Source organism: Diplodia seriata (assembly GCF_021436955.1).
Source record: "Diplodia seriata strain FDS-637 chromosome Unknown scaffold_8, whole genome shotgun sequence".
In the NCBI taxonomy this organism is placed as follows: domain Eukaryota; kingdom Fungi; phylum Ascomycota; class Dothideomycetes; order Botryosphaeriales; family Botryosphaeriaceae; genus Diplodia; species Diplodia seriata.
In genome coordinates, this window is record NW_027117315.1 from 399,115 (window position 1) to 423,427 (window position 24,313).

The 24,313-nt window shown below is 59.1% G+C and overlaps 8 protein-coding genes across 8 annotated transcripts; 3 read left to right on the plus strand and 5 right to left on the minus strand.

The window, feature by feature from the left end:
* Positions 1-201: 201 nt before the first annotated feature.
* HEK2 (RNA binding protein, heterogenous nuclear RNP-K like protein) lies at positions 202-1,365 on the minus strand (the record flags this gene model as incomplete). The annotated part of the gene is made up of 2 exons (XM_066779130.1): positions 202-881; positions 972-1,365. The coding sequence occupies 2 exons, from the start codon at positions 1,363-1,365 to the stop codon at positions 202-204; spliced, it is 1,074 nt and encodes a 357-aa protein (XP_066629934.1).
* A 1,092-nt stretch (positions 1,366-2,457) lies between these two features.
* Positions 2,458-3,768, minus strand: SLS55_007715 (uncharacterized protein; the record flags this gene model as incomplete). The annotated part of the gene is made up of 3 exons (XM_066779131.1): positions 2,458-2,669; positions 2,734-3,202; positions 3,391-3,768. 3 exons carry the CDS (start codon positions 3,766-3,768, stop codon positions 2,458-2,460), a joined length of 1,059 nt encoding a protein of 352 aa, XP_066629935.1.
* Positions 3,769-4,368: 600 nt separating this feature from the next.
* On the minus strand, positions 4,369-4,778 carry MOH1 (protein yippee-like moh1; the record flags this gene model as incomplete). The annotated part of the gene is made up of 2 exons (XM_066779132.1): positions 4,369-4,614; positions 4,680-4,778. The coding sequence occupies 2 exons, from the start codon at positions 4,776-4,778 to the stop codon at positions 4,369-4,371; spliced, it is 345 nt and encodes a 114-aa protein (XP_066629936.1).
* A 2,438-nt stretch (positions 4,779-7,216) lies between these two features.
* Positions 7,217-9,585, plus strand: SLS55_007717 (uncharacterized protein; the record flags this gene model as incomplete). Its single annotated transcript, XM_066779133.1, has 5 exons — positions 7,217-7,457; positions 7,666-8,426; positions 8,475-8,869; positions 8,947-9,131; positions 9,329-9,585. The coding sequence occupies 5 exons, from the start codon at positions 7,217-7,219 to the stop codon at positions 9,583-9,585; spliced, it is 1,839 nt and encodes a 612-aa protein (XP_066629937.1).
* Positions 9,586-11,643: 2,058 nt separating this feature from the next.
* Positions 11,644-13,579, minus strand: SLS55_007718 (uncharacterized protein; the record flags this gene model as incomplete). The annotated part of the gene is made up of 2 exons (XM_066779134.1): positions 11,644-13,130; positions 13,183-13,579. The coding sequence occupies 2 exons, from the start codon at positions 13,577-13,579 to the stop codon at positions 11,644-11,646; spliced, it is 1,884 nt and encodes a 627-aa protein (XP_066629938.1).
* Positions 13,580-14,888: 1,309 nt separating this feature from the next.
* Positions 14,889-16,652, plus strand: SLS55_007719 (uncharacterized protein; the record flags this gene model as incomplete). Its single annotated transcript, XM_066779135.1, has 2 exons — positions 14,889-15,216; positions 15,244-16,652. 2 exons carry the CDS (start codon positions 14,889-14,891, stop codon positions 16,650-16,652), a joined length of 1,737 nt encoding a protein of 578 aa, XP_066629939.1.
* Positions 16,653-19,647: 2,995 nt separating this feature from the next.
* Positions 19,648-21,003, minus strand: SLS55_007720 (uncharacterized protein; the record flags this gene model as incomplete). The annotated part of the gene is made up of 1 exon (XM_066779136.1): positions 19,648-21,003. The coding sequence occupies one exon, from the start codon at positions 21,001-21,003 to the stop codon at positions 19,648-19,650; it is 1,356 nt and encodes a 451-aa protein (XP_066629940.1).
* Positions 21,004-21,439: 436 nt separating this feature from the next.
* Positions 21,440-22,594, plus strand: TM1 (ToMV susceptible protein tm-1(GCR26); the record flags this gene model as incomplete). Its single annotated transcript, XM_066779137.1, has 5 exons — positions 21,440-21,527; positions 21,581-21,675; positions 21,726-21,776; positions 21,897-22,034; positions 22,130-22,594. 5 exons carry the CDS (start codon positions 21,440-21,442, stop codon positions 22,592-22,594), a joined length of 837 nt encoding a protein of 278 aa, XP_066629941.1.
* Between the last annotated feature and the right edge of the window lie 1,719 nt (positions 22,595-24,313).

Sequence of the window (24,313 nt, forward strand, 5' to 3'; positions counted from 1 at the left end):
ATGAGCTGAGAACGTAGCCGGTCGAAGCACTAAGGAGATTGCTTTTGGGTAATCATTGGAGAGCGGAACCCGAAGACCGGAAGCCGCAGGACAACCGAATTTCCGAAGCAGCTGAACGAAACGCCTTTGCCATGCTCGCGCACGGCTGGCTGCGCATTGCCGACGAAAATCAAGTAAAGGTCTAGGCTCGCGGATGCCGCCTTACTCCTGGGGCGCCTGGCTGCGGCGCATCTTCTCCGCCTCGAGGTTCTCATAGAGAAGGTACAGTGCCTTCTCGTTGCTGCTGGGGCTGCCCATGATGGTGAACATGCGCTCGCCAGTCTCGTCGTGGGGAGCCTTGGCGATGGAGATGCGTGCACCGGAGCTCTTCCGGATTTCGCTAATCTTGCTGCCACCGCGACCGATGATGCAGCCCACCATGTCCGAAGGGATGCTGATGTTCTGCGTCTGGATCTCTTCGCCATCCTCAGTTGTCGTGGGCATCGGAGGGCGCGAGGCGGCATCCGATCCCGAGCGGCGGCTGTAGGTGGGAGAGTCACTAAAGTCGTTGCCGTGACCAGTACGGTTGTAGGAGCGGGTTCCGGCGAATCCGTTGCCAACGGGGCCGCCAGTGCCAGCTTGGACCCGAACAGCAGGGTTGTAGAGGACGGTACCGTAGCCGCGCTCGTGGTCGTCAATCAAGCACTTGCCGATCTCCCAAGTAGCCTTCTCAATACCTTCGGGCGTGCCCTGGATTTCGACAATGCGCTCCGTGGACTGCGGGAGCATTTCTTTCTGGGCAACCATGCGGACGCCCGAGGCATCCTGGATCTGCTTGATCTTCAAACCCTGGCGACCAATGATGGTGCCCATCTGGTTGTGAGAAATGAGCAGGCGAACGGCTATCAGCGCGAACTGTTAGCAAAGCACCAACAACGGTTTGGGAGTGGGCAGCGGCGCTTGTTGGAGCAAATGAGTAGACCAGAACTTACGGTGGGTGCCGCTGGTGTTGACCACGCCGCCCATGCCGACGGAAGGCGCGCCCTCGAGCAGGCCTTTGGCGACGAGCTGGTACGCCTTAGAGATGCCGCTCAACGCGCCAGTCACGGTAAGGACACGGTCGTGAACGCCCGGGACGACTTTGCTGACGCCAGCGCGGACGCCAGTCTCGTCGCGCAGGTTGGCGACATTCTGGCCGGCCTTGCCAATGATGACACCAGCTTCCTTGGAGGAAACAATGGCGCGCAGGGTCAATTGCGCATTGGCATATTCCTCTTCGGTCCTGGGAATGGGCTCGCCGGCCTCATTGACGTTGAGGTGCTGGAACGGCTGGGCAACGTCATCGCCGATGGAAGGAGACTGCATGGCAACGTCTTCGGCAGACATGGTGTCGAGGGAAAGGTCCGGTGATTTCCTAGAACAGTTCGCTCACAGATATCCAATGGCGTAGGAAGCGGCGCGGCGATGCAGAGCTGCGACGCGTTGGTGGGGAGATAGAGAGGTTGGTGGGAGGAGCTTTGGGCGCGCGCTGCTTGCTGTTAGCCAGCTGTTTGCGACGGAGGTAAATGCGTGGCCTGGGCGAGCAAGACTTACCGAGCTTCGGAAGGCAGTGGCGGGCGGGCGGCGGCGGTGTTTCGCGGCGGGCGGAGAAGAGAGGATGGGGGAGCGGGGAGAAGAGGGAGAGGAATCGGGAGACGATTCGGTGAAGGGGGAAGGAGTTGGGGACGGCGGGTGGAGAGGAAAGGTCCTGGATGTGCGTGGAGGTGGGGAGGTGGTGCTCTGGTTGCTGTAGAAAGGCGCGGGCGCGCGGGCAAGCGAGTGCTGGAGCTAGCCCACACCTGCCGGCCTAGCTCCCAAGCAACGGTGCACACAAAGCTTGCCGCGCATCATCACGTTGGACCCTCAAACGCGCATTCCTCAACACCCTGCTACGCTGCCTGCCGCTGCGGCGGTTGCCTCTCATTTACCGCAGCGCTGGCTGCTTCTACATCTGATGCAGCCCGCCGAGCTCGCGGCTCTCGTGCAGGCGAACAGCCGCCGGTGCGCATCAGGCGGCGCGTCGTTGGGAGCGTGCCCGAAAGGCCCGGCAACGGGCGCGCTACCAGCACCCGACCAGCTTTCCCATTTCTCACGCACCGTTGGCGCTGGGCAAGCAAATCAGTAGCAACAGCGTTTACCGCGCGTCCGCACTGCCGGCATCCATGTCGACGCGCCCCACACGAGTGCCAGATGCAGGCGCCGCGGTATGGGCGCTGGCCGTCTCGGATGAGTGCTGTCCCGTGGCTGTCTCGGCCGGAGCTCGCGCGTACGCACACGTACACGCCAAAAACACGACTCAATCGCAAGCGCCGGTGGACACAAATATGGCGGGCTTGAAGCTAGTTGTGCGAGGTCTGGTTACACGCCTCCAATCGCACCGCGATCCGGCTGCTCGGATTTCCCATCAATGACCTCAACGGATGCCCCGAGCTGTTTGTGCTACTTTTGCGCTTGGAATATCACCTTCTGCGCCTTCATCTTATCAAACAAATCGTAGCCCTCAACCGCATCCGACAGCGGCATGATCTTGTCCGCCATGAATCCCAGCAGGTGCTGCTTGCGCTGGAGAGCTTCCAGAGCTTGCGGGAAGATGGACCGCACTGGGCATCGTCCCATTTGGACGCGCAGATTCTTCCCGTATCCCTGGTTACCTGTCCATGGAATCTGGAGCCTGAGTCAGCTGGGTGTTCATCGCTCAGCAAATGCTGAAGAGACTTGCCTCGCCGTTGTGCACTCCGACACTGCTGATGATTCCCCATGGTCTGAGAATGTCGAATCCCAGCTTTAGCGCGGGGCTCAGCCCAACCACCTCGATGACGACATCAGCCCCGCGACCCTCGGTCACCTCTTTGATCCGCTTGTCCAGCCCTTCCCGATCGGTTTGAAAATTCAGCGGTTCGGCGCCGAGACTCTTTGCAAGATTCAGTCGGTCCTCGATACTGTCGACAGCGAACAGATGCTTCGGTTTGTAGTCCACGGCGTTGATGAGTGCGCAGAGACCAACAGGACCGCAACCAATCACCACAACCGTAGCATCCGCAATGTCGTCCTTGGCGAGCGAGGAGAAAGCATTGGCAGCTGCGAAGTAGCCCGTGGGGAAAATGTCTGCCATGAGAACAAGTTTGTTCTCTTCTATGTCCGGCGGTGCTTTCATGACCGTCGAATCCGCCAGGGGGACGCGCACCTGTGGCAGTTTAGAACATGGTCTATCCTATCAAGTGATGCCTGTAACAAGATAGAAGCCGGTTATCCAGTTCAAGTCGTACGACAAGTGAAGGAAACGGCCAGGGTAATCTGAAGCTTTACACCCGCATCCAACTACTACAGACTTGTCCAACCAGAAGGAAAGTGGATGCAAGAAATCAAACTTACATATTCAGCCTGCGCACCATCCAGCGCCGCGCACCCGAGCAACAGACACTTCTCACACCTCGACGAAAAGCCCTTCTTGCAGTAGAAGCACTGCCCGCAGCTCACCGTGAAGGGGCTCACAATCTTGTCCCCCTTCTGGACCGTCTTAACGTCCTTGCCGACTTCGTCCACCGTGCCCGTGAACTCGTGGCCCATGATGAAGCCGGTCCCGCTGGGCTGGTGGCCGCGGAACACGTGCAGCTCGCTGCCGCACAGCGCCGTGTAGTCGACCTTGACGACGATGTCGGTCGGCTGCTGGATCGTGGGGATTGGTCGGTCTTCCACGGCGACCTTGCCCGGGCCTTTGAAGACCACGGCGCGCATGGTGGATTTCGACATGGCTCTGACCTGTGTGTTGTCGGTGACTAGCCTTAGGTAGAAAGAAACAAGATACTAGCAGAATTAAATGATTCGGGACAGAAAAATCCGAAAATGGTAATTGGATGCGGGAGTGCTGTTCGGGCTTGCGTTCTTGCGGTGGGCTGACCACGACTTTATATCCATGTAATAGCAGAAGCTCCGAGGCCCGCCAGCCCCTCCGGGTCACTTCCGCTACCCCGCATATGCAAAGTTGATCGCGGCTTCCCGAACGATGATTACTCAAGCCTAATTGGAGGTTGGTAATTACCACCCGCTCGATAATTGGAAGCGAGGCTTGTGTCAAAGGGAGGGGGAACGGATTACGGCCTCCATTCGTGCATGTTCATATGTTGGACCCAATCCAAAGTCCGTTGCGCTACCTAACCACCGTCCCCATGAATGACCCAATCAGAATTGAGATTCCCAAAAGTCGATGTCAAATGGGAGTTGACCGTATGCTGGGAAAGAGAAACCACCAACACCGACACGCTCCAAAACACCATGCAGTTCCTTTACGCCTTTATGCAAATGTCCTGGCCTTGCTTCATTTCGAAGACGGTCCCGCAGCTTGCGATGCCCCTACGTGACCGTGCAGAGGAGCTCGGCCTCGAGGATGTACTTGCCCTCCTTGTACTTCTCCGAGGCTTCGTACGCCTTGTCGTACTTCCAGCCGACCGTGTCCTTGCACTGCCTGCATTGGATATCGCGCACGATGTGCCTGCCGGTCGTCATGTTGCGCTCGCCGGGCTCGCCCTGAGTAATGTTGACGACAGAGTCGAAGAGGTAGGCCTTGCCATGCTGGCCGCGGAAGTTCTGGATATCGATCTAGGTTAGCACCTTAAGTGGCGTCGTTGACTGCAGGCGGTGGGGGAATCGGCGCGTGTACTAACCCGACTGATGATGTCGTCGTGGTTCGAGAGGTGCGTCTTGCAGTTCTTGCAGCCGTAGATGCGCTGCGAGTTGAGGTAGACGTTGTACGTGAGGCCCATGGTTGCACGAGGCTGGGTCGCGAGGAACCCTGGTGGCTTGAGGATTAGAGCTGTGAGTGTCGCAGGGGGATCGCGTCGGTGCAGCGCGACCCGCGGATGGCTACTTGGTGGGACGAGTGTTTGCTGTGAGGATGGCGTCAGGGTCCAGGCGGAGAGGCCGTTATAAGAGCGATCCCGGCTAAGGAGACTTGGTCGGCACGGCCGCCTCCGAGAGCCTCGAGGTCGAGCTGTGTGGGAGCTTCGTCCAGAGCTTACGGGGAGCTTGGGAGCACCTGCGCCTGTGGTCTAGTCGAGCGAGTCACGCCCTTTCCAGATCCTTTACACGAGAGCGACACCCGGCAATCACGGCGCGCCGCTAGCTGTTCGGCGTTTGAAGCGGTGACGTAGGGCAAGCTGGGGGTGTGGAACTCTCGGGGGAGTGAGCGATGGCAAGCGGGTAGCGGGCACGCAGCAGCTGCAGGCGGCGATGAGAGGTGCAGCGACGGCGCGAGCACGCCGGGAAGGGCAGCGATGAGTCGAGGCGGGCGCAGGCAGTCGTGAGACACGGATAGCGAGGAGCAGGTGGGGAGCTCCAGCTTGCTCTACCTGGATGGGCGCGTCACGTGTGCATCGCAGCGCAACAGCGGCACTGGAGCACGCGGCCGACTCAAGGACGCCGTAGTTCCGATGAGGCATCCCAGCCGTGACTGGCCGCCGCAATGATGGGGTCTTCACGCAGGGCGACCAGAGCAAGCAGGGATTGTCCCGCGGCCTAGGCTGCAGCTCAGGCACGCCTATCGATAACACTCGGCGGGGATCGCTCTTCCCCTTCGTTCAATCGAGAGTGGACGTCCTGTCATATTCCGCAGCGTCTCGCCGTGCATGCTTCTGGGCAATGGTGTCGGCGCGATGCTCAGCACCTCAAACCGAGCCAAGCGCCAGGTGGGAGCACAACGCGACCACTGGCTGTGGATGGTAGAATGTGACCAGGTTCTGCTGCAACGGCAGCCTGAGTGGTTCTAGCGGCTTGCGTGAGTATTACATGCTGCAGGAAATCCGGACGGACGAGCCCATTCAGATAACCAAGTGCGTGTAGGTCATGCGCCACAGTGCATGGCTTTGACTCGAGATCAACCTCGCCGGCTTCAGCAACACGTACTTATCTCAATTGATAAGAGCCATCTTCCCTAGAAGTCAGATGCTGCCTGACTTTGCGCCATGAAAAGCAAAAGGGCAGTCAAAAATAATGGTGGGCACCACAAGATGCCCGTTCTGGGCTCTCGTGCACCCCTGGAATACAGTCTTTGCTGTGTCTTCCAGTTGTAGTCTTTCAGGTGACATTCCCAGGAGGATTAGTGGTTGGATCATGACATGTGTAGGGGGCCATGGAATTTCAGCATGTTCTCGCTCCTCAGTGACCAGCAGTAAACTCATTGCACATGCTGGCCATAGAACATGGCGAGAGGTGTGGTTGGTGTAGCAGCTGTCCACAGGACTGTGCTTCGACATGGTGGTTGCGGCCCATGACACGCCTTGCAGTAGCTGCCAATCGGTATGTGATGCCGTACAACGCTCCCAATTGCTTTTCCGACGCGAGGGAGTGTGTCAGGGCATCGTCCGGTTGTAAAGTGTAGGGTGAGAAGAGGGCGTGGAGATAAATATATATAATATGGCCCAGGATAGTGACGCAGTGGGAGGCCTGAGCAGCCGCTAGTGCAGGATCTCGTTGCGATCCGTACGCCACGCTCGGGAGGATGTTGCGCGATAGCGAGTATCAGAGCCCTCGACGCCATACGCTGCGGTTGACCGCGTGCGCTGCCTGCCCGCCTGCCCGCCATTGGGCCGCGCACGCTGGTTGCTGTGACGCGGGGCTGCAGAGCAGTGCTGGCGAGCGGGATAAGCACGGCGGGCGCGTAAACACAAGCGCAGCGGCCACGAGTTCTCCCGAGCCTATGGAAGATTCGCGAAGGTGCGGCAGATCCCAGCCGCGTTTGCCTTGGATACCCGGTGTTCGACTCCGTTTAGCTGCCCCCTCTAGGCCCGACTTGCTACATTTTTTCAGACGCCCAGGAGCCTGACCGTCCCGCCCACCTGAATAAGCGTCCCGCAAGTAGTGCCATTCCGCCGACTGCTCGCCTCTCATGGTTCTGCCCGGCATTTTCTCCAAACAGAAGAAGAAGCCGACCGACAGCCCAGCCTCACCTCCAACTCCACCGCTGCACGAGCACAAGGCACGCACCAGCACGCCGCCCGCGTCGCCCGAGAAGAGGCCTTCGAGCCAGACGCACCGCAGTTCGCACAGCGCACGCTCCTCTCCCGTCAAGGATCGTCACCGGAGGTCCGACTCCTCCCCCACCAAAAAGTCGGCCTTTTCGCGCACCCAGTCCTACGACCCCAACACCCATCCCCTCAATCTGCCGCCCGAGGAGCGCCGTCGCCTGTCAGCCCTACACACCAAGATGAGCGACCAGCCCCAGAGCACCCCGGCGACGCCCATGGACGTCGACCGCGAAGCCACCGCCTCGCCGCCTCCGAAGGCGAATGGCACCGCCGCCGAGACCAACGGCGACGCTCCGCCGCCCCCGCCGCACCGCCAGCCCACAAGCCCGCCGCCCGTGGACGCCGAGGCATGCAAGGCTGCGGGAAACAAGTTCTTCAAGGCCAAGGACTACCCCAAGGCTATCCAGGAGTACACGAAGGGTATGTGCGCTTCCACGCCTTCCGGCTCCGTGAAATTTTGGCGGTTTTCGTTTTGCTGGTTACACGTTGATCAAGGGTTCCCTGTCAAATTTGTACCACAGCTGCTACCTTTCGCTGCAGCGTCCCTATCTAACCGAGCTGTCGTCTGCTTGTTCTGGCTCTTGCGATGTGCCTGTGTCGGTGCCACTGCTAACTGTGTAATCTGCAGCGATCGAGGCCGATCCCAAGTCTGCGACCTACAGGTCTAACCGCGCTGCCGCGTACATTTCCGCGAACCGCCTCCCCGAGGCTCTGGAGGACTGCAAGTCCGCTGACGAGCTTGAGCCGAACAATCCCAAGATCCTCCACAGGTTAGCGCGTGTTTACACGGGTCTTGGCCGCCCTCAGGAGGCTTTGGAAATCTACGAGAAGGCCAATGCGAGCGCAACGGATAAGGCGGCCGCCCAGGCCATGTCAACTCATCTGACGCAGGCGGAGGATCAGCTGCGCTCCGGATCTGCAGGCTCCATGGTGATCCACGCACTCGACCAGGCTGAAAAGGGTCTCGGCTCTGGTGTTTCTGTGCCTAGGAAGTGGAGACTCATGCGAGGCGAAGCCTATTTGAAGATGGGCAACGTCAATGCACTTGGCGAGGCTCAGAGCCAAGCCATGACGCTGCTGCGCGCAAACAGTCAAGACCCTGAGGCTCTCGTGCTTCGTGGACGCTCGCTCTACGGCCAGGGTGAGAACGCCAAGGCTATTCAGCACTTCAAGCAGGCCCTTTCGTGCGATCCAGACTTCAAGGACGCCATCAAGTGGCTGCGTACTGTGCAGAAGCTGGATAGGATGAAAGAAGAGGGCAACCAGGCATTCAAAAGTGGAAGGTACCAGGAGGCAGTCGACACTTACTCGAAGGCCCTTGAGGTTGATCCGCAAAACAAGGGCATCAACTCGAAGCTCCTTCAGAACCGCGCAACTGCCAACATCAAGGTGAGAATGCTTGGCTTCTGTTTGCTTCAATGCTGACCCTGACCCCAGCTCAAAAACTACCAACAATCTGTGGACGACTGCACGCGTGCTCTTGAGCTTGATTCGTCTTATCTCAAGGCTAGGAAGACCAAGGCCAAGGCATTGGGCGAGCTGGGCAAGTTCGACGCCGCCATCCAAGAGTTGAACGCTGTCAAGGACTCCAACCCCGGTGAACCTGGTATCGAGAAAGACATCCGCAACATGCAGCTTGAGTCCAAGAAGGCACAGAGGAAGGACTACTACAAGATCCTTGGGGTTGAGAAGGACGCGGACGACAACCAGATCAAGAAGGCCTACCGGAAGCTGGCCATCGTCCACCACCCCGATAAGAACCGCGATGATCCGGAAGCTGCCGAACGCTTCAAGGACATTGGTGAGGCTTACGAGACTCTGAGCGATTCACAGTAAGTCATCCTACACTGACATGGAATGCATTCGCGCTTTCTGCGAGTGGCGCCATCTCTAACCTTGTCTACTTTAGGAAACGTGCCCGCTACGATAGCGGTGAAGACCTCATTGACCCTGCCGACATGTTTGGCGGCGGCGGCGGCATGGGCGGCGGCATGGGCGGCATGGGTGGTGGTGTCAACATCAGCCCCGAGATGCTCTTCAACATGATGGGCGGTGGCATGGGAGGTGGCGGTTTCGGTGGCTTCCAGGGCGCGGGTGGATTCCCAGGTGGTGCTCGAGGTCGAGGTGGGCCGCAATTCTCCGGAGGTTTCCCGTTCTAGTTGACTACTTATTAGGACAAGGGAACAACCGTGGATCTACTCGCGGTGGAGCTGGTGGAGGGACGGCGAGAGGAACTGGCGCTGGCAGTGTGCCTCAAGGTGGTGGAAGCGCTGGCAGAACGACTGCTGGAGGCGAAACGAAAACCGGTGCAAATGGCGGTGGGGTCAACTCGGCCCGCAACAACGGCAAGACCGAAGGCTTCGGCGCGAGGAATGATACTGCTCAGACCGGACAACCGAGCGGTGTCAAGAGTTTTGAGAAGTCCGGTGCAGCTCGCGCTACTACTGGTTCCGGCAAGGCTAGTAATGGTGCAAACAGCAAGGCGGATGTTCGGAGCGCTGCAACTCCTTCAAGTCATGGAAGGGCTTCAGCCTACAGGAAAGACTAAGGTACTGGGAAATCCCCAAGCCCCAGCAAGGATGCAACGCCCAACAGAACATCAGCTCCTGTCAAATATCCAGTTCATCCATGCTGGCTGCTCCTGGTAGGCCTGCGACTTCTATCTAGGCGACAACACTTGACAAGACAACTCCTATCAGGCCTACCGGAACAAGCAAGCAGAATATTCAAGGGAGACGGACAGGCAGCAAGCCGAGGAAGTAACTCCGAGAGCACGCTTCGACAACGAATCTTTGCGGTTTTGTCCTGCTTCACATTTCTTCTTCTCAGCGCTTCTTTCCTCATCATGAATACGACTATGTTACACATCGGTTGTTGATATTACCCCTGCGCTTTTCCGGTATTCCTCCACGAATCATTGGCATCGAACATGGGTAGGGCTGTTCATGGTAGCAAGTATTCCAAAAAGTCGGACATTAGATGACGGCTATTTATTCATGGGCCTCTCATGCTCGGTATGGCATCCTTCTCTTTCGGGCATTCTGTCTGCTGCACGGGTTAGATTCGAAATACTTTCTTCCTTGTTTTTTCCTGGAACATTTTTTCTCTTTGGGAGTTTTTTCCTATTATAGACCGGAGGAAGCCTCATGCCTTGGTTGTATCCCGTGTGTCTTGCTTCTGTCCATCGTCACCTACCATTGATATCGGGGGAGAAAATCGATCTTTTGTCTCGGTACATTTGAAAAGAGAAAGAGTCTTCTCTCGCGCACACACCCCACACACATACACACGATCATTGCAAGGCGTTCATATTTTTACAGCTCCTGCTTGTGTGTAGAAGTTCTCGTCCGGGCATTTCTTTTTGGTTTTTTGACATCTCGTGTTCACACTTGCCTTGGGGGAGGGGGAACGGACCAAAGTAATCGGTGCATGTGGCTATCTACGGACCTAGACGCACTCTCCAAAGAGCGAGCAACGCGAAAGAGTCTTTTAGCCGAGTGCGAAAAGGGGGAAGAACGCACATGCGGTCCTGGAGATGTCGTATTCGATCCTGTTAGTTCCAGGCGTTCGAACGAGAAAGGGAATCAATCAGACGTTGTCAATTTCAGATCTCTCCGGAGCAGGTGTGCGCAGAGGTTCCTCGGTTTCTATCCTCGTTTGGAAAGGTAACGATTGGTTCGAGCCGTTCTGCACCGACTGCATCAACAAGCATTGGGACTTGACACAGGAAGTTTCTCAAGAGCCTTCACCTGTCAATCTCTGCGGATTCTAGGTACAGTGGGTTGGCTGGCCAAGGATCGGATTTGTGTCATTAGAAACACTCTCCTTGCCTCCATAGCAAAAGCCTACGTCCGGACGGCCCGTGTCGACGTTTCTTCAACCCCACATTTGCATCCGGATATGTGCTTCGACTAGCCATGGGAAGGATGCAGGTTCGAGCTGATATGACGGGACGAGGCTTTCCCTAATCCTTGGCACTTCGCAGCCTACATACATACATAGCACTAGGAAGCAAGCCTGTACGCCCCTACATGATCTGGGCAGGCAGGCACCCACCACCCACAGCAGTTCCGCATGACATCCCCCGGCCGATCCAGGGCGATTGAGAATGATTGGTTGGATACCACGAGAGCGTGCGTCAGCACAGTTTAGAACCGGCAAATTATCATATCAGAGGATTAAAAAAAATAAAAAAAAAGAGGCACGAGTTCTTAGAGCTTGCACGGGGGGTAGGCATGAATAGGTGCGGTAACAGGGAGTGTTTGAGCAGGAAAAAAACGAGAGCGAAATATCGCCGGGTAGGTGCGGTCACAATCAATAGTGTCATGTTTTCGCTGGAAAGGCACACACAACAGCTCTAAAAGTTCGGCACCACCACCATCACCAGGTGAGTGAGCCATGAGCCATATGCCGAGAATGATTCGGACACGCTCAAATAGTGACAACAAAAGACACGGAGTGACGATGCTCCCTCCCCGCGGGGAGGCAAACCCCCATGAGAAGAAACCAAAAAAAAAAAAAAAAAAAGCCCATCCAAGTATCACGGCGGCAACCAACCCACACAACAGCACCGCCGCCGCCGCCGTCATCATCACCATCATCACCATCACAGACCATACACAAACGTCAACCTCTCATCGCCCTCCCTCTCCCTAACACGCCACTCCCCGATCCACCCGGCCAACTTCCCCGCCACGCTCCCGCCCCCACCACCACGGCTCGCGCTCGCCCTCCCCTCCAACCACTCCACTCCCCGATCCAGGACCGCCTTCCCCCTTTCACCAGCCGCAACCGGCGGGGGCGCGGGGCCCCTCCCCCACCTCCTCTCCGCCTCGACCTCCTCGTCATCCCAGCCCTCAATCACGCTTCTCCGCCAGTCATTCTCCCTCACGAGCAGGGCGCGGAACCCGGCGAAGCCGGCGGCGGCGGCGGCGACGGCGACGGCGGTCCAGGCGAAGCTGGCGCGGTAGCCGGCGGGGGCGAAGCGGGGCGCGAACAGCAGCGACGCGAGGACGCCGGCGACGTTGCCCCAGCCGTTGATGCCGAGGGCGATGGCGCGCTTGCCGGGCGCGGGCAGGTTGTTGGTCAGCCACGCGACGGTGAGGGGCGAGGCGATGAAGGTGCCGGACAGGAGGATGCAGAGGGCGAGGTAGCGGGGGGCGAGGAGGTGGGTGTCGTGCTTGTCGGAGTCGGAATCGGCGTTGGCGTCAGGTTCGGTGGTTCGGGAGGGGAGGAAGATGGTGCCGGCGAAGCCGACGAGGACGATGGCGAGGCTGTAGAGGATGGGCTTGGTGCGGTCGCGGATGCGGTCGGACCAGGAGGTGAAGGCGTAGAGGGTGGCGGCGGCGCAGATGTACGGCGGCGCGGTCAGGAGGTTGGCGAGGGCTGGGGTGGAGGAGAGCGGGGAGAGGACGAGGGGGAGGAAGATGGAGAATGCGGTGCTTGGGATGGCGGATAGGATGTTGAAGACCAGCAGGTAGTAGACCTTCCAGGAGGAGAGCGCAGAGAGGACGTCGTGAGCTGAGAGTCCGTGGTCCGTGGTATTCATGCTTGACGAGGTTTCATGCGGTGGTGGGTATCCCGGTCTATGAGAAGGAGATACAGATAGTAGGCCTTGGGCCTCCTCGGAGGTGGAGTAAGTGGACCGGAGTGAGGCTTCAAGGTCGGCATGATCCTCGTGAGTAGACATAGGAGAGGGAGAGCGTTTGGGGCGGTTATGCTCAACCTCACCCTCTCTGTCTCTTTTGATGCGCTCCTCGGCCCATTCGCGCTCGTCGGGGTTCAGAAACCATGCAGTCTTGGCGCGTTCCGGCAACCAGAAGAAGCCCGTCAGAGCAATCGTCATGGTAGTGAGGCCCTCTATCAAGAACAGAATCTGCCACGAGTGCCAGCTGCTATGGGTGGGCAAAGCGGCGGGGTCGTCAATTTCACGCGCATCCTCACGAGGGAAGTGCGAGAAGACGGCATAGGAAAGGATTCCACCAAAAGCTCCGGCGACAGCTGCTTGGCCATAGAAAATAGCCAAGCGCCTGCCGAACTCAAAACGGGTATAGAACAGAGAGAGGTAGGAGACGGTAACGGGATAGAAGCCGGCTAAGGGTGTGATTTAACGGATGACTCGGAGAGAACAAGCTCTTTGACCTACCTTCAAGAGTAGCTATGGTGATGCGCAGAATATACAGCTGCCACGCGGCATGCACCCACACATGCAGCGTAGTGCAAAGACCCCACAGAGCCATGCACGCCGGCACCCATCTCTTCATGCCATATTTGCGGCCCAGGGCAGCGCCGACGGGTTGTAGGGCGACGAAGAAGACAAAGAAAAGCGCGACGGCGGTGTTGACATCTTGGCGGTCGAGGCCGGCGTCGGTGGTGAAATGGGCGGACTCGGCGCTCCCGATGTTCGATTTGTCCAGCGAGTTGAACAGGAAGAGCAGGGCGAGAAAAGGCAGCAGGATGACGTCGAGCTTGCGGACAGTGCGGCGGTTCAGCTCGTCGTCGTCGGGAGAGAGGGAGTCGCCAGCGCGGAGGTCCGACGGCATGTCATCGCTGAGCTCGTAGGCGTCGTCGTCTTCGTCGGGCGTGAGGGCGCCGGGAGGGGAGTCTGAGCTCGCAGCAGAGGAGGGAGGAGCTCTGGGCCGGTGTTGCAGCTCGTGCAGCTCCGACATGTCACCTGGACGCCGGCGGTGAGAGGCACATGGCCGTGGTCGCTAGCGGCGTGACTGTGGAGACACAGCTCGGCAGGCCGCGGATGCAGCAGGGGTGATCCAGAAATGCGCAACGATTCAGTCGCATCGCGCATCCAACGTCCAGCAGCCAAGACTAAGGACCCTGAAGCGGGCGCACGGCTCGGCGCACGTGAGCGCGCGGAATGGGCGCGGTGTGAGAAGGGTGGCACGGGAAGCCACAGCCGCACAGCTGAGCTGCGGAGAAGCGGTGGACGATGCGCTGCCTGGGCGCGGGCGGCGCAGGCGTCGGCCTGTGTTTGCCAATCCATCGGACAGATCGCCTGTGGTGATGACGCGAGCTGGACGAGCTGCCCAGTGCGGCTGTGTATTTGTTTTTTCTTGCCCACCTGCAGCGCGTAACGGCGTGCGGCGCCGCGAGCTGCATGTGCGTGCATGGCGGACGCGCGAGAGGACGAATTGGAGGCTGACGCGAGTGCAACGCTCATGCAGCGGGCGACGACAGTGGGTTGCGCCGGGGCAACGCAACCCATCGGCAACGAGTCATCGCGCGGCGATGATGCACAGCCCGGGCGCGCATCTGCGGACCTCTGCGGGGGAACGCAGCCTGGGACCTGGCGCTTGAGCTGGCCGCCGTGGTTATAATCTCCACCTTTCGCGCCCTTCCAGCGGAGGGGAGCATCCCTGTGCGGCGTGCGGGAACCCAGGATCCTGTTCCGGCTGGCTATCAAGGAAGGTCCGGGGGATTTGTTGGCGGGTAGAGCCGCTGCCGCTGCCTTGCAGGCCCGCGTCCCAAAACATCGTCACACCCAACCAATTTCGAAAAACCCCACCCGCCGACGCTCTTCCTCTGTACATATCCCTCTCAAAAGGTCAGCCTGTCCTCCCCGCCCACTGCCCGCTCGCCCGACTGTTGTGGTTGCTCTATCTAATCGTCCCAAAAGCGCCCAGCCACACGTAAACAACTGCTGCCCGTATGCCCTGCGCAAGGCGCTCACCGCAACACCGCCCGAACCACCCCCACAACAATCCACGGCCCTCCGCATAGGCCACCGACCCGCAATTTTGCCAGCACTCTTCGCCGGGACGCCCTATATCGATCATTACCCCCGCAGGCGCAAGCAGACTCGCTGTCTGACTTGTTGCCCATCCCACACCTGCCGAAATGGACGCCCCGCCGCCGCCGCCTCCGCCGCCGCACGGCGAGAACCCCAAGACAACCGCCGGCGGACAAGGCTCCGGCCTGCCGCCCGGCAACTACGACATTTTCATCGTCCCGCCGCACAGTGCCGGCTCCGGCTTCCTCTACCTGCCTTCTCTCAACTGTCAGCGGAACTCGTTCCTCGCCGGCGTCGGCTGCACCCTGCTCGCGGTACTAGTATGGACAATCATCGAGCCGACGGTCAAGTCGTGGGTCGCAGCAGTGACCACCAGCGGCGGAAGCGGAATGTTGATCCTCCTCCTCGGCGTAGGCGGCGCAGCTTGGTCCATGGGTAAGTCCCAGGCAGAGGGCGCGGCAGGACCCAACCCGGCCGCGCCGGGTGGAGGAGGTGCGGGAGCCGGGGCTGGGGCTGGAGCTGGCACCGGCCACGCACCCGGCGGCGGAGCACATGCTGGTCCTCAGCCTAACGGCTTCCCCGGCGGTGGCTTCAACAATGCACCTCCTCCCAGCCCCGGAGCCGGGCCTCCGCCTAGAGGATCGTGGGGAGGCAACACCCGCAACTCTTCCGCTGAGTGGGAGAAGGCAAGGGAAGAGACAAGACAACGGGAGGAAGCCCGTAAACGGGAAGAGGAAGTACGACGCCAGGCAGAGCAAGAGAAGAAGAAAAAAGAAGAAGCTGACCGGGCGGCGCGTGCACAGGCCGAAAAGCAGAAGTGGGAACAGATGCGCGCTCGCGAGAAGGAGCAGCGTGAGAGGGAGGCCCGGGAGCGTCTGGCGCGGGAAAGACTGGCCAAGGAAAAGGCGGAAAGAGAGGCTCGGCTAGCAAAGGAGAAGGTGGAGAGAGAAGCGCGAGAGAAAGAAGCCCGTGAGAAACTGGAGCGAGAGATCCGCGAACGTCTGGAAAAAGAAGCTAAAGCAAAATCCGATGCAGAGGCCGCCGCTGCAGCAGCGAAGGCCGAGGCAGAAGCAGCAGCGGCCAAGGAGAAGGCAGCCAAGGAGCGCGAGGAGCGCCTCAAGGCTGCCCGGGAACGTGCTGAACGCGAGCGCAAGGCCCGCGAAGCTGAGCGGCTGGCCAAGGCTGCTGCACCACCGACCAGATCCACCAGCGAGAGCGGCAGAGCGCCCACCACGTCGCCCAATAAGCCCTACCATCGACCCACCGCTTCCACGACCGACGGAGATTCCCGTGCCTATTCAGGCTTCCGCCCGTACGATGGCCCGAAGGCCCCCCGAACCACGGGCTCCGCGTCCACCTACTCCGAATCCGTTGTAAGCTCCTCGTACGCACCCTCGGTGTCAACTGCCAGAACCGATCCCCCGCCCTCGGTGCGTGGACCGTACAGCACGAGCGATCCCGAGAAGGTGGTGATCAAGGGTGTCTACCTGTTCACTTCTGCCTTCCCGAAACCTGTGGGCAAGTTGATATCAAACGTAGGCGCAGTGACGGACGGATTGGTCCTCCGCATGACGACGGAGGGCCTCTTTATCGACGACGATGTGCGGCATGTCGCTCAGCGGGAGTGGGACGTCAAGGCGTGGACGATGAAGCTCGTGGAGACTGCTGAAGTCAAATCTGCCGGAGTCTACATCGTCAGAGCCAGCATCAGAGACCCGGAGGGCAAGAGATACGTGTTCATCATCAGCATGGAGGAGAGCTGGAAGGTTGCGACGGGCCTGCAGAGGCTGCGGAAGGGAAGCCAGGTGCGCTCAATGGGCGTGCAGGGCATCACGGCGGGAGAAGCAAACAAGATCCTGTCATTGCTGTGATGAGCAGTGTGGGGGAAGAAGCAGGGGAGAGATTGAAGCGTGGAAGTACTAACGGTGGATGGTTTGTTCAAATTTTCCTATGTTGACGAGGAATGCTGGGTTCGGCGGAGTTTTACGAGAGACGGGCAACCGACGGGACACTTTCAACACATTCCGACCTGATGGGATCACTCCCCTCACCCACAACTTGCCGCCGACCCGGTCTGGCAAGTGGAGTGGTGTGGTGTAAGGAGGTCCCTTTAGTTGTTGCATACATGCAAGCGTTTAGAGCAAAGTCGGAGAGAGCCCGACCAGCATCATGCACATTTTGCAGCAGGCGGCATAAGCGACGGAGTTGATCAACATTTCTCATTTCTCTTTTTCTTTCTTTTTCTTTCCCTTTAATTTCTGTTCTTTAAATCCTGGATTTCCTTGTCTGCTTCCTAGGGTTGGGGGGTATGGTGGGTCTGCGGTTGTCTGTGGCATTGGCTTTTTTCTCTCTCTCTCTCTCTCTCTCTTTGGTACAGGAAAAGGAGCTCTCCGTTCGGTAAGGTCGGAGGGCGTTTTACAAATCCTTTACATAGCCTGTAGAGAAAAGTAGCGGGATACCACTCAATGCAAGTTGGGCATGCTGTCTTTTCGATTCCTTTCGCTTCTCCATGGAGATTATGAAGGGAGGAATGTTGGAGGGCGAATAGCCGGTACGGCTTGCGCGATTTGATGTTGGGGTTGGAAGGCTGTTATGGTGGATGCAGCGCCAATACAACAGCCCGACCTCTGCTCCGCCGTCAGTCAAAATAGATGCGCAGAGCGATCACCTCGTGCTCGTGGTGATAACCTGAGTATACACGAGAGCACTTTGCATCTCCTAAGACTTTGACACGTCGGTTTTGCTACACAGTGTGTTGCCAGAATGTTGAGTCTTCTTATATGGGCGAAAGAAGCAAATACCCAGACAAACATGTAGGTTTTTTTTTTTTTTTTTTGAGCTCGCTCTTGATCATTGGAAGTTGATGCCAATCTCCGCACGCCGATGTAAGTCTTAAGATTGTACTGTACATACGCATACAGAGATGGAATATCACTGACCTACATGAGTAACTCGATATCTATGCAAGCCGTTTCCACTGCACCTTTCCGACATTTTTTAGACATAGAACCCGGCTCAATCCTTCACACAGCCGCGAAATCTGTTCCAGTACAGGTGATGGGGTGGCTCCGAAAACCTCTTTGCGTGCCACGGCTTCGAAAAGCATCTTACAAGTTTGCAAGCATTCATAATTCGAATCCTCGGCCGTAATACAAGGGAAAACGGACCCTCCCATACGATAGAGCTGTAAGTATATAACCCACGACCTTCGAAACGGGATAAATTGCGCCAATTCTTCCGATTAGAGCACGAGTCGGAGCCTTGGGCCCTGGACACTAGGGTACCAAGGATCCATAAATATCTTCATATCTGCTAGTAATGTTGGTAGATAATAAGAGTTATACGGCTTTACCCACAAGGGTGATGGTACATTGCATCAGCCGTTTTTAGGACCGTAATTCTCGTACGCGTTTCCAGAGCCTGTGCTCTTTTTACAGCGAAACCATCAATATATCACCAAATCATCTGGTTTCAGCACAAAAAGAAGAATTGTGACCCAACAGTATAGTAAAATCCCTATTCTGAGGTCACAGAAAGCTCGGCCAGGCACCAAAGGACAATGGCACCGGAGGAGGAACGCTGGTTAGCCCGGCAGATTGATCCTGACATATGGTGAATCCGCAGATTTGGGCATGAGAGTCGTTCAAGACGCATGGTGTTGATCAAAAACATGGGCGGGCGACAGAGAAGAGTTGAGACTTCGCAGTCTGCAAAAAATGCATTCGCAAGCGACTACGGCTCAACGCTCCACAGCACGCATCTTACCCTATCCATTCAGCAAGACTAGCGAGGGCGTAACATGAGCGATCCGTGCGGATTCCGAGTTCGGATATGGGGGGTTAGCTCGCGCTACCGTGCGGTCTTTGTTGTGGAGGAGAGAGGAAGAGGCGGAAGGCAGATCAAAGTGGCCGGCGCGTGACGAACTACGTGAACCGGTCATGCAATAATGTCTCGGGAAGACCGAGACATATATGGACGGCGAAGGCAACGATATGAAGAAGGTCTAGCCGGGAAGAGGGCGGGCGGGCGGACACTCGCTCATGCACTGGATCTGCCGATGATGACGGCCCGCCTGGTTTTGTGTAGTCTCACGGGTGGGTGGGTGGGTGGCCTGTAAGGCTGGGCTGACTGGTTGTTCCGGAAACTGTCGGTCGTTGCATTGCGGTAGGATTTGCTGTCGTGGGGCGGGGTTGGCCATATAATTAACAAAGTCAAAATTCCCAGTATAGACCCGTCCCGCAATGAGACTGGCTGAATGACAGCGGAACCGTTCCCATAACTGGGTTTCGAATTCTTCTTCCGACGACAGCTAGGAGCGTGGGCGCCCAGGTGAGACTGGGGTTGGTCGAACGGTATAACCGGAAAAAACAGGCGGTTCTCAAAGAGCCTGTTCCTATATAGCACGCTCCCCTCACGGGTTGAGTAAGCTCATATAGTTTTTTGCCTTTTTTGCCTCTGATCTTGGTGGTGGTGAGCGTGTTCGCGGCGTGGTTCGAACTTGGGAGTTGGTTTTTTTTGTTGTTGTTGTTGTCGTGGTGACACGGTATGGGGATCTGATGGTAAGATCTGTGAGTACCGCCTTACCTCTGCTTGCGACACCTGCAGTAGAATGTCCCGAAGCCGTCGGGAAGAAGTCACAGAAGCTCAGTGATTGCTAGGTTGTGCCTGGAGAGACTACACGGGTCTTTTCGAAAGACAGTGAAGTTTGTTCCCGCTGTGAGCCAACAGTGTTGATCGTACGAAGTGGCCCGACGCAGTAGGAAAGAGTCTCCGACCAATCATCCTATCCATCCATCCATTACATGCATCTACCCGTCTACACCTAACAAAAACAACAACCAAAGGCAGCATCCGCCACCCACCCACCTACCCACTCACTGACTCTTCCCTCCCCTCCCCCAACATCCCCACCAACGCATCCACAACCGCCCTCGCAAACCCCTCGTCATTAATCGCCCTCTCATCCTCCACGACCCTCACCCCGCTCCCCTCCAACCCCTCCCTCACCGCCTTGAACAGCGCCTCGTCCGCCTCTTTGTCCTCAAACACGCCGCCAGCCACGCTCATCACACTAACCCCACCACGCGGCACCCACACCTGCACCCTTTCCGGCCTGCTCGCCCCCCTCAACTTCTCCGCCACAAACTCCCCAATACGCTTGCACTCACCCACGCTCGTGCGCATGAGCGTCACGCTCGCATTATGCTCGAAAACCTTCCTGCCGCCACTCACAAAAACCTCGGGCACGCTGCCCCTCGGCCCAAAATTCGCCATATCCGTCGCGCCGAGCGAGACCACCTGCGGGATGCCTTTGGCGGCGGCGGCATCCAGCCGGGCCGGGCCGGCGGACATGGCGGCGCCGTTGCCGACGACGTGGTCGGCGATTTCGGTCGTCGTCAGGTCAATGGCCGCGTCGAGGGCGCCGGCGCGGATCAGACGCTCGAAGGCGAGGCCGCCGTGGCCGGTGGCGTGGAAGACGTGGGTGTCGGGGAAGGAGTAGGGGCATTGCGTGGCGGGCTGCGAGGAGAGCGTGGCGAGGTGCTGGCGGATGGTTGTGACGGCGGGCGTGGTGACGCCGAACATTGTGATGCCGAGGCGGATGGGGGTCTTTTTGGCGGCGGCGGCGGGGTCGTTGGTGGTGGGTTGGTTCGAGGGGGTCAGGGTGTTTTTGTGGTAGGCGTGGGCCATGGCGGCGATGGCGGCGGCGGCGTTGGAGAGGACGGCGCGGAGGATGGTGTTGAGGCCGGCGATGTCGACGATGGAGTACATGAGGGTGATGTCGGTCTCGCCGATGATGGGGCCCGTTTCCCCGCTGGCGATGGTGCTGACGATGAGCTTGGGGAAGCCCATGGGGAAGGCATCCCGCATGACGGCGGCGGAGAGGGAGGTGCCGCTGCTGCCGCCGAGGCCGATGACTGCCGTGACGGGCTGGTCCTGCTGTTGGCCATCGAGGAGCTTGCGGACGTAGTTTGTGGCGCAGGCGGCCATGTGCTTGCTGAGCTGGCCTCGGTGCAGGGTGCTGATGTCCGAGGGCGCGTCCGCCGGGGCATAGCTGGTGGCAAGCTCCTCTGGGCTGACGGTGATGGCGGGGTTGGGAATGGTTGTGCGGCCAACATCGAGCAGAGTGACTGTTGTGCCTTCATGGGCGAGAATCTGCTCCCGGGTGAACAATAGCTCTTCGAGTTTTGTGTCGCAGGTACCCAGAAGAATGATGTTGGGCATATTGTCGAGTGGAGAGAAGCGAGGCAGAGAAAATGAGGCACGATTGCACAAGGGACGGTGGTTGCAAAGTCAATATTATGTGATGACTGTTGTGGTTTCCGGGACTCGAGCCAACTACGAATTCACCACCGAGAGTGAGCTTCGCTGCGATGACTTCGATGAAACGCGCTCAAGGAATGCGATGGGCGTACAAGTCGAGCAGAAGTCAGGATCACTGCATCGTGTCTTGCAGACTGGCGGGGTGAAGTAGCAAGCAGAAGGGAGATCGACGTCGTGCAGGGCGGGGTGGGAGCAGTGACGCCATCCTGCAGGCCGACGGGTGGGGTGCACCTTCCATTGACTCGGACGACATTGTTCGAACAACAACGCAACAATAGTGGTCTTCGCGACGACGATACACCTTCAGCACACCTTGAAGTTCGAAGTGACTGCGGAGATGGCCCCGCCAACGAACCGCGCCGAGATCCTCGCAAAGCTACGCACCGACGCAGCCAATGGCAAATCCATCGTCGGAGCTGGCGCAGGTTAGTCTCTGTCCATCTCTCCCCAGAAGTCTGGCTGACTACTCCCGTTGCAGGCATCGGCCTGTCCGCCAAATTCGTCGAGAAAGGCGGCGGAGACCTCATCATTGTCTACAACTCCGGGAGGTTCCGCATGGCCGGTCGAGGCTCGGTAAGGACTTCCCCTGCATGCCAGGCCTGGGCGGATGCTGATGGGTGCAGCTGGCCGGGCTGATGCCCTACGGCAATGCCAACGATGTTGTGCTGGACATGGTAGGTCGAGACCCCTTCTGCGTCGCCAGCCAAGAGGCACCGAATCCTTCCGCAATTAGTCGATTGGCCTACGCAGTATAAGGAACGGATAGGCAGTAGGAGCTGACCCCAAACGCCCAGGCGAAAGAGGTGCTGCCCATCGTCGAGCACACGCCAGTGCTTGCCGGCGTGTGCGCCACGGATCCGTTCCGCACCATGCCGGCGTTCCTGAAGCAATTGCAGGATATAGGGTTCGCGGGAGTGCAGAACTTCCCGACTGTACGTTCGCCACGCCCCCAAGCCCCCAAGCCACCATCGCCCGGCAAGGGTGCCCCTGACACAATAGGCGACGCCGGCTCACCATGTCTATCCAGGTTGGCCTCATTGACGGCCAGTTCCGGCAGAACCTCGAGGAAACGGGCATGGGCTTCGACGTCGAGGTCGCCATGGTCAAGACGGCGCACGCGATGGGACTGCTCACGACGCCGTACGCCTTCAGCGTCGACGAGGCAGAGAAGATGGCGCGAGCCGGGGCCGACATTATCGTGGCGCACATGGGGTTGACGACGGCCGGGTCGATCGGCGCCCAGAGCGGCAAGAGCCTTGACGACTGCGTAAAGCTGATCCAGGAGATGCGCGACGTCGCGGCCGGCATCAGTCCGGACGTGCTCGTGCTCTGCCACGGTGGCCCGATCGCGCGACCGCAAGACGCGGAGTACGTCCTGCGCCGGACGAAGGGGGTGCACGGCTTCTACGGCGCGAGCAGCATGGAGCGGCTGCCGGTGGAGGAGGCCATCACCAACATCACGCGCGAGTTCAAGGGCGTGCGGGCCGCGTGATGGGCGATGGGCGGGTGTTGTTTTTAGCAGCGTAGCGAAGCTCAACGAGATGATGGTCCCTGAATCGGCGCTATAACTGCCAGACGCCTCCAAGTGCATGACGGATTCGCGCGCGACGGCCTAATTATGAAGATCGCCGGCCCTAGGTTAGGTAGGCGGACCGTTTGTTGTGGGGTAGCTGTGTGTCGAGAGACAGGATCGGTTGATGCGACCACATCGTGGCGGGAGGCAGGGCCTACACCGCTTCGCGGCTGCGGGTGATTGGCGCAGGTGTGCGCTGCAGATGCAGCCTTATTCCAGCGCATGGTAGAGGCCGCCCGCGGCGAGCGGCGACGAGGGCTGTGGCTGGGCCGCTAGCTGAGCGCTGCCGTCGACAACGTTTGAGACGCGCACAAAGCCCCAACCCCAGCGCCGTCGCCGTCGCCGTTGGGGCGTTTGAGCGCGGCGGACTGCGAGCACCGCGGCTTCATTTCCCAGCGCCGCACTGGGCAGCGCGTGCAATATCGTCGTCGTTTGTCGCTTGTCGCGTCGCCGCGCACAGCTGGCCGTGCGGCTTGGTGCTGCTGCAGGGCTTCGGCGGCGCATCGATGGGCGTCGCGCTGATTGGCCGGGGCCTTGTCCGGCCCAGCCTGGGAACGGCCGCCTGGCTAGCTCAGCCGGGCCTGGCGCCGCGGACGAGCATCGAGCGCGACTCTTCGCTACAGCACTGCAGCCCTCACCCTCGCCATTCGAAGCCGCTGCCGCCAGCAAGCTTTTCGCGACCGGGGTGCGCGCACGTCTGCGACATTACTGCCCGGGCCTGGCACGCTGTGTTTGCTGGACGCGTGCGGCGTCACGAGTACCGCGGCGACCCAATAAGCCTGCGGGGCGCCAGCGATCAGAGCGCAAGCCGCTTCACACCGTCAGTCCCAGCCCGTCATCTGCCAACAAGGCACTACTGGGCCTCCCCGTCAACTACACCGTATCAGCTCGCGAATATCCTCGCCTCTCTCTCCCTCTCTCCTCCGCCTCACCAACGCTACGAGACGAGCCGCAGAGGCGAGTCCGTGCCAAAACTGCCTCGTTGCCCTTGGTGCTACGTGCGCCCAGTCCTTCCTTCCCTCCCCGGCTCCAGCACACTAGCAGGCATTGCTTCGTCCGCCGCGCGCAAGCCACAGCCTCACCTGCTCGCCCACGGCATCGCTCCTCGACCTGCCACGACTCTCCGAGCCCACGCACCGCGCCCGCCCGCCTGCCTCGACTGCTGCCGCCTGCGACCCTCGAGCACCCGACTGTGCATGGTGCCCGTCGCCTGACCTCCAGCCTAGCTACCGCTGGCTGCCTGGCTGCATCGCCCTTCGATCAGCCCAGCTGGTAGCCTTCTACCGCGCAACCCTCGACGATCGCGCCCTAACCTCGCTCGCCGTCGCTCGCGTCTTCGCTGCCCGCTTCCGATTGCCGTGCGAATCTCGCTCGCTATCCGCCCCCGGCTGGCTTTGGGGTTCCTTCGCGCTTGATTCTCGTTCGGCCTGACGGACAGGCCCTGGCTTCCACGAAAGATGAACACACAAAACTTTGGCAACATGATGGGGCAGCAGCAGCACGCCCCGCCGCCGCAACACCAACGGCTGCAGCAAGTCATACTCACCCAGCTGCGAAACTCGCATCGCCCCACACATGGACAATGGCAGGCCTCCCTTAACGCCGAGCAGCGTGCGGGCATGCTCTGGAACATGTAAT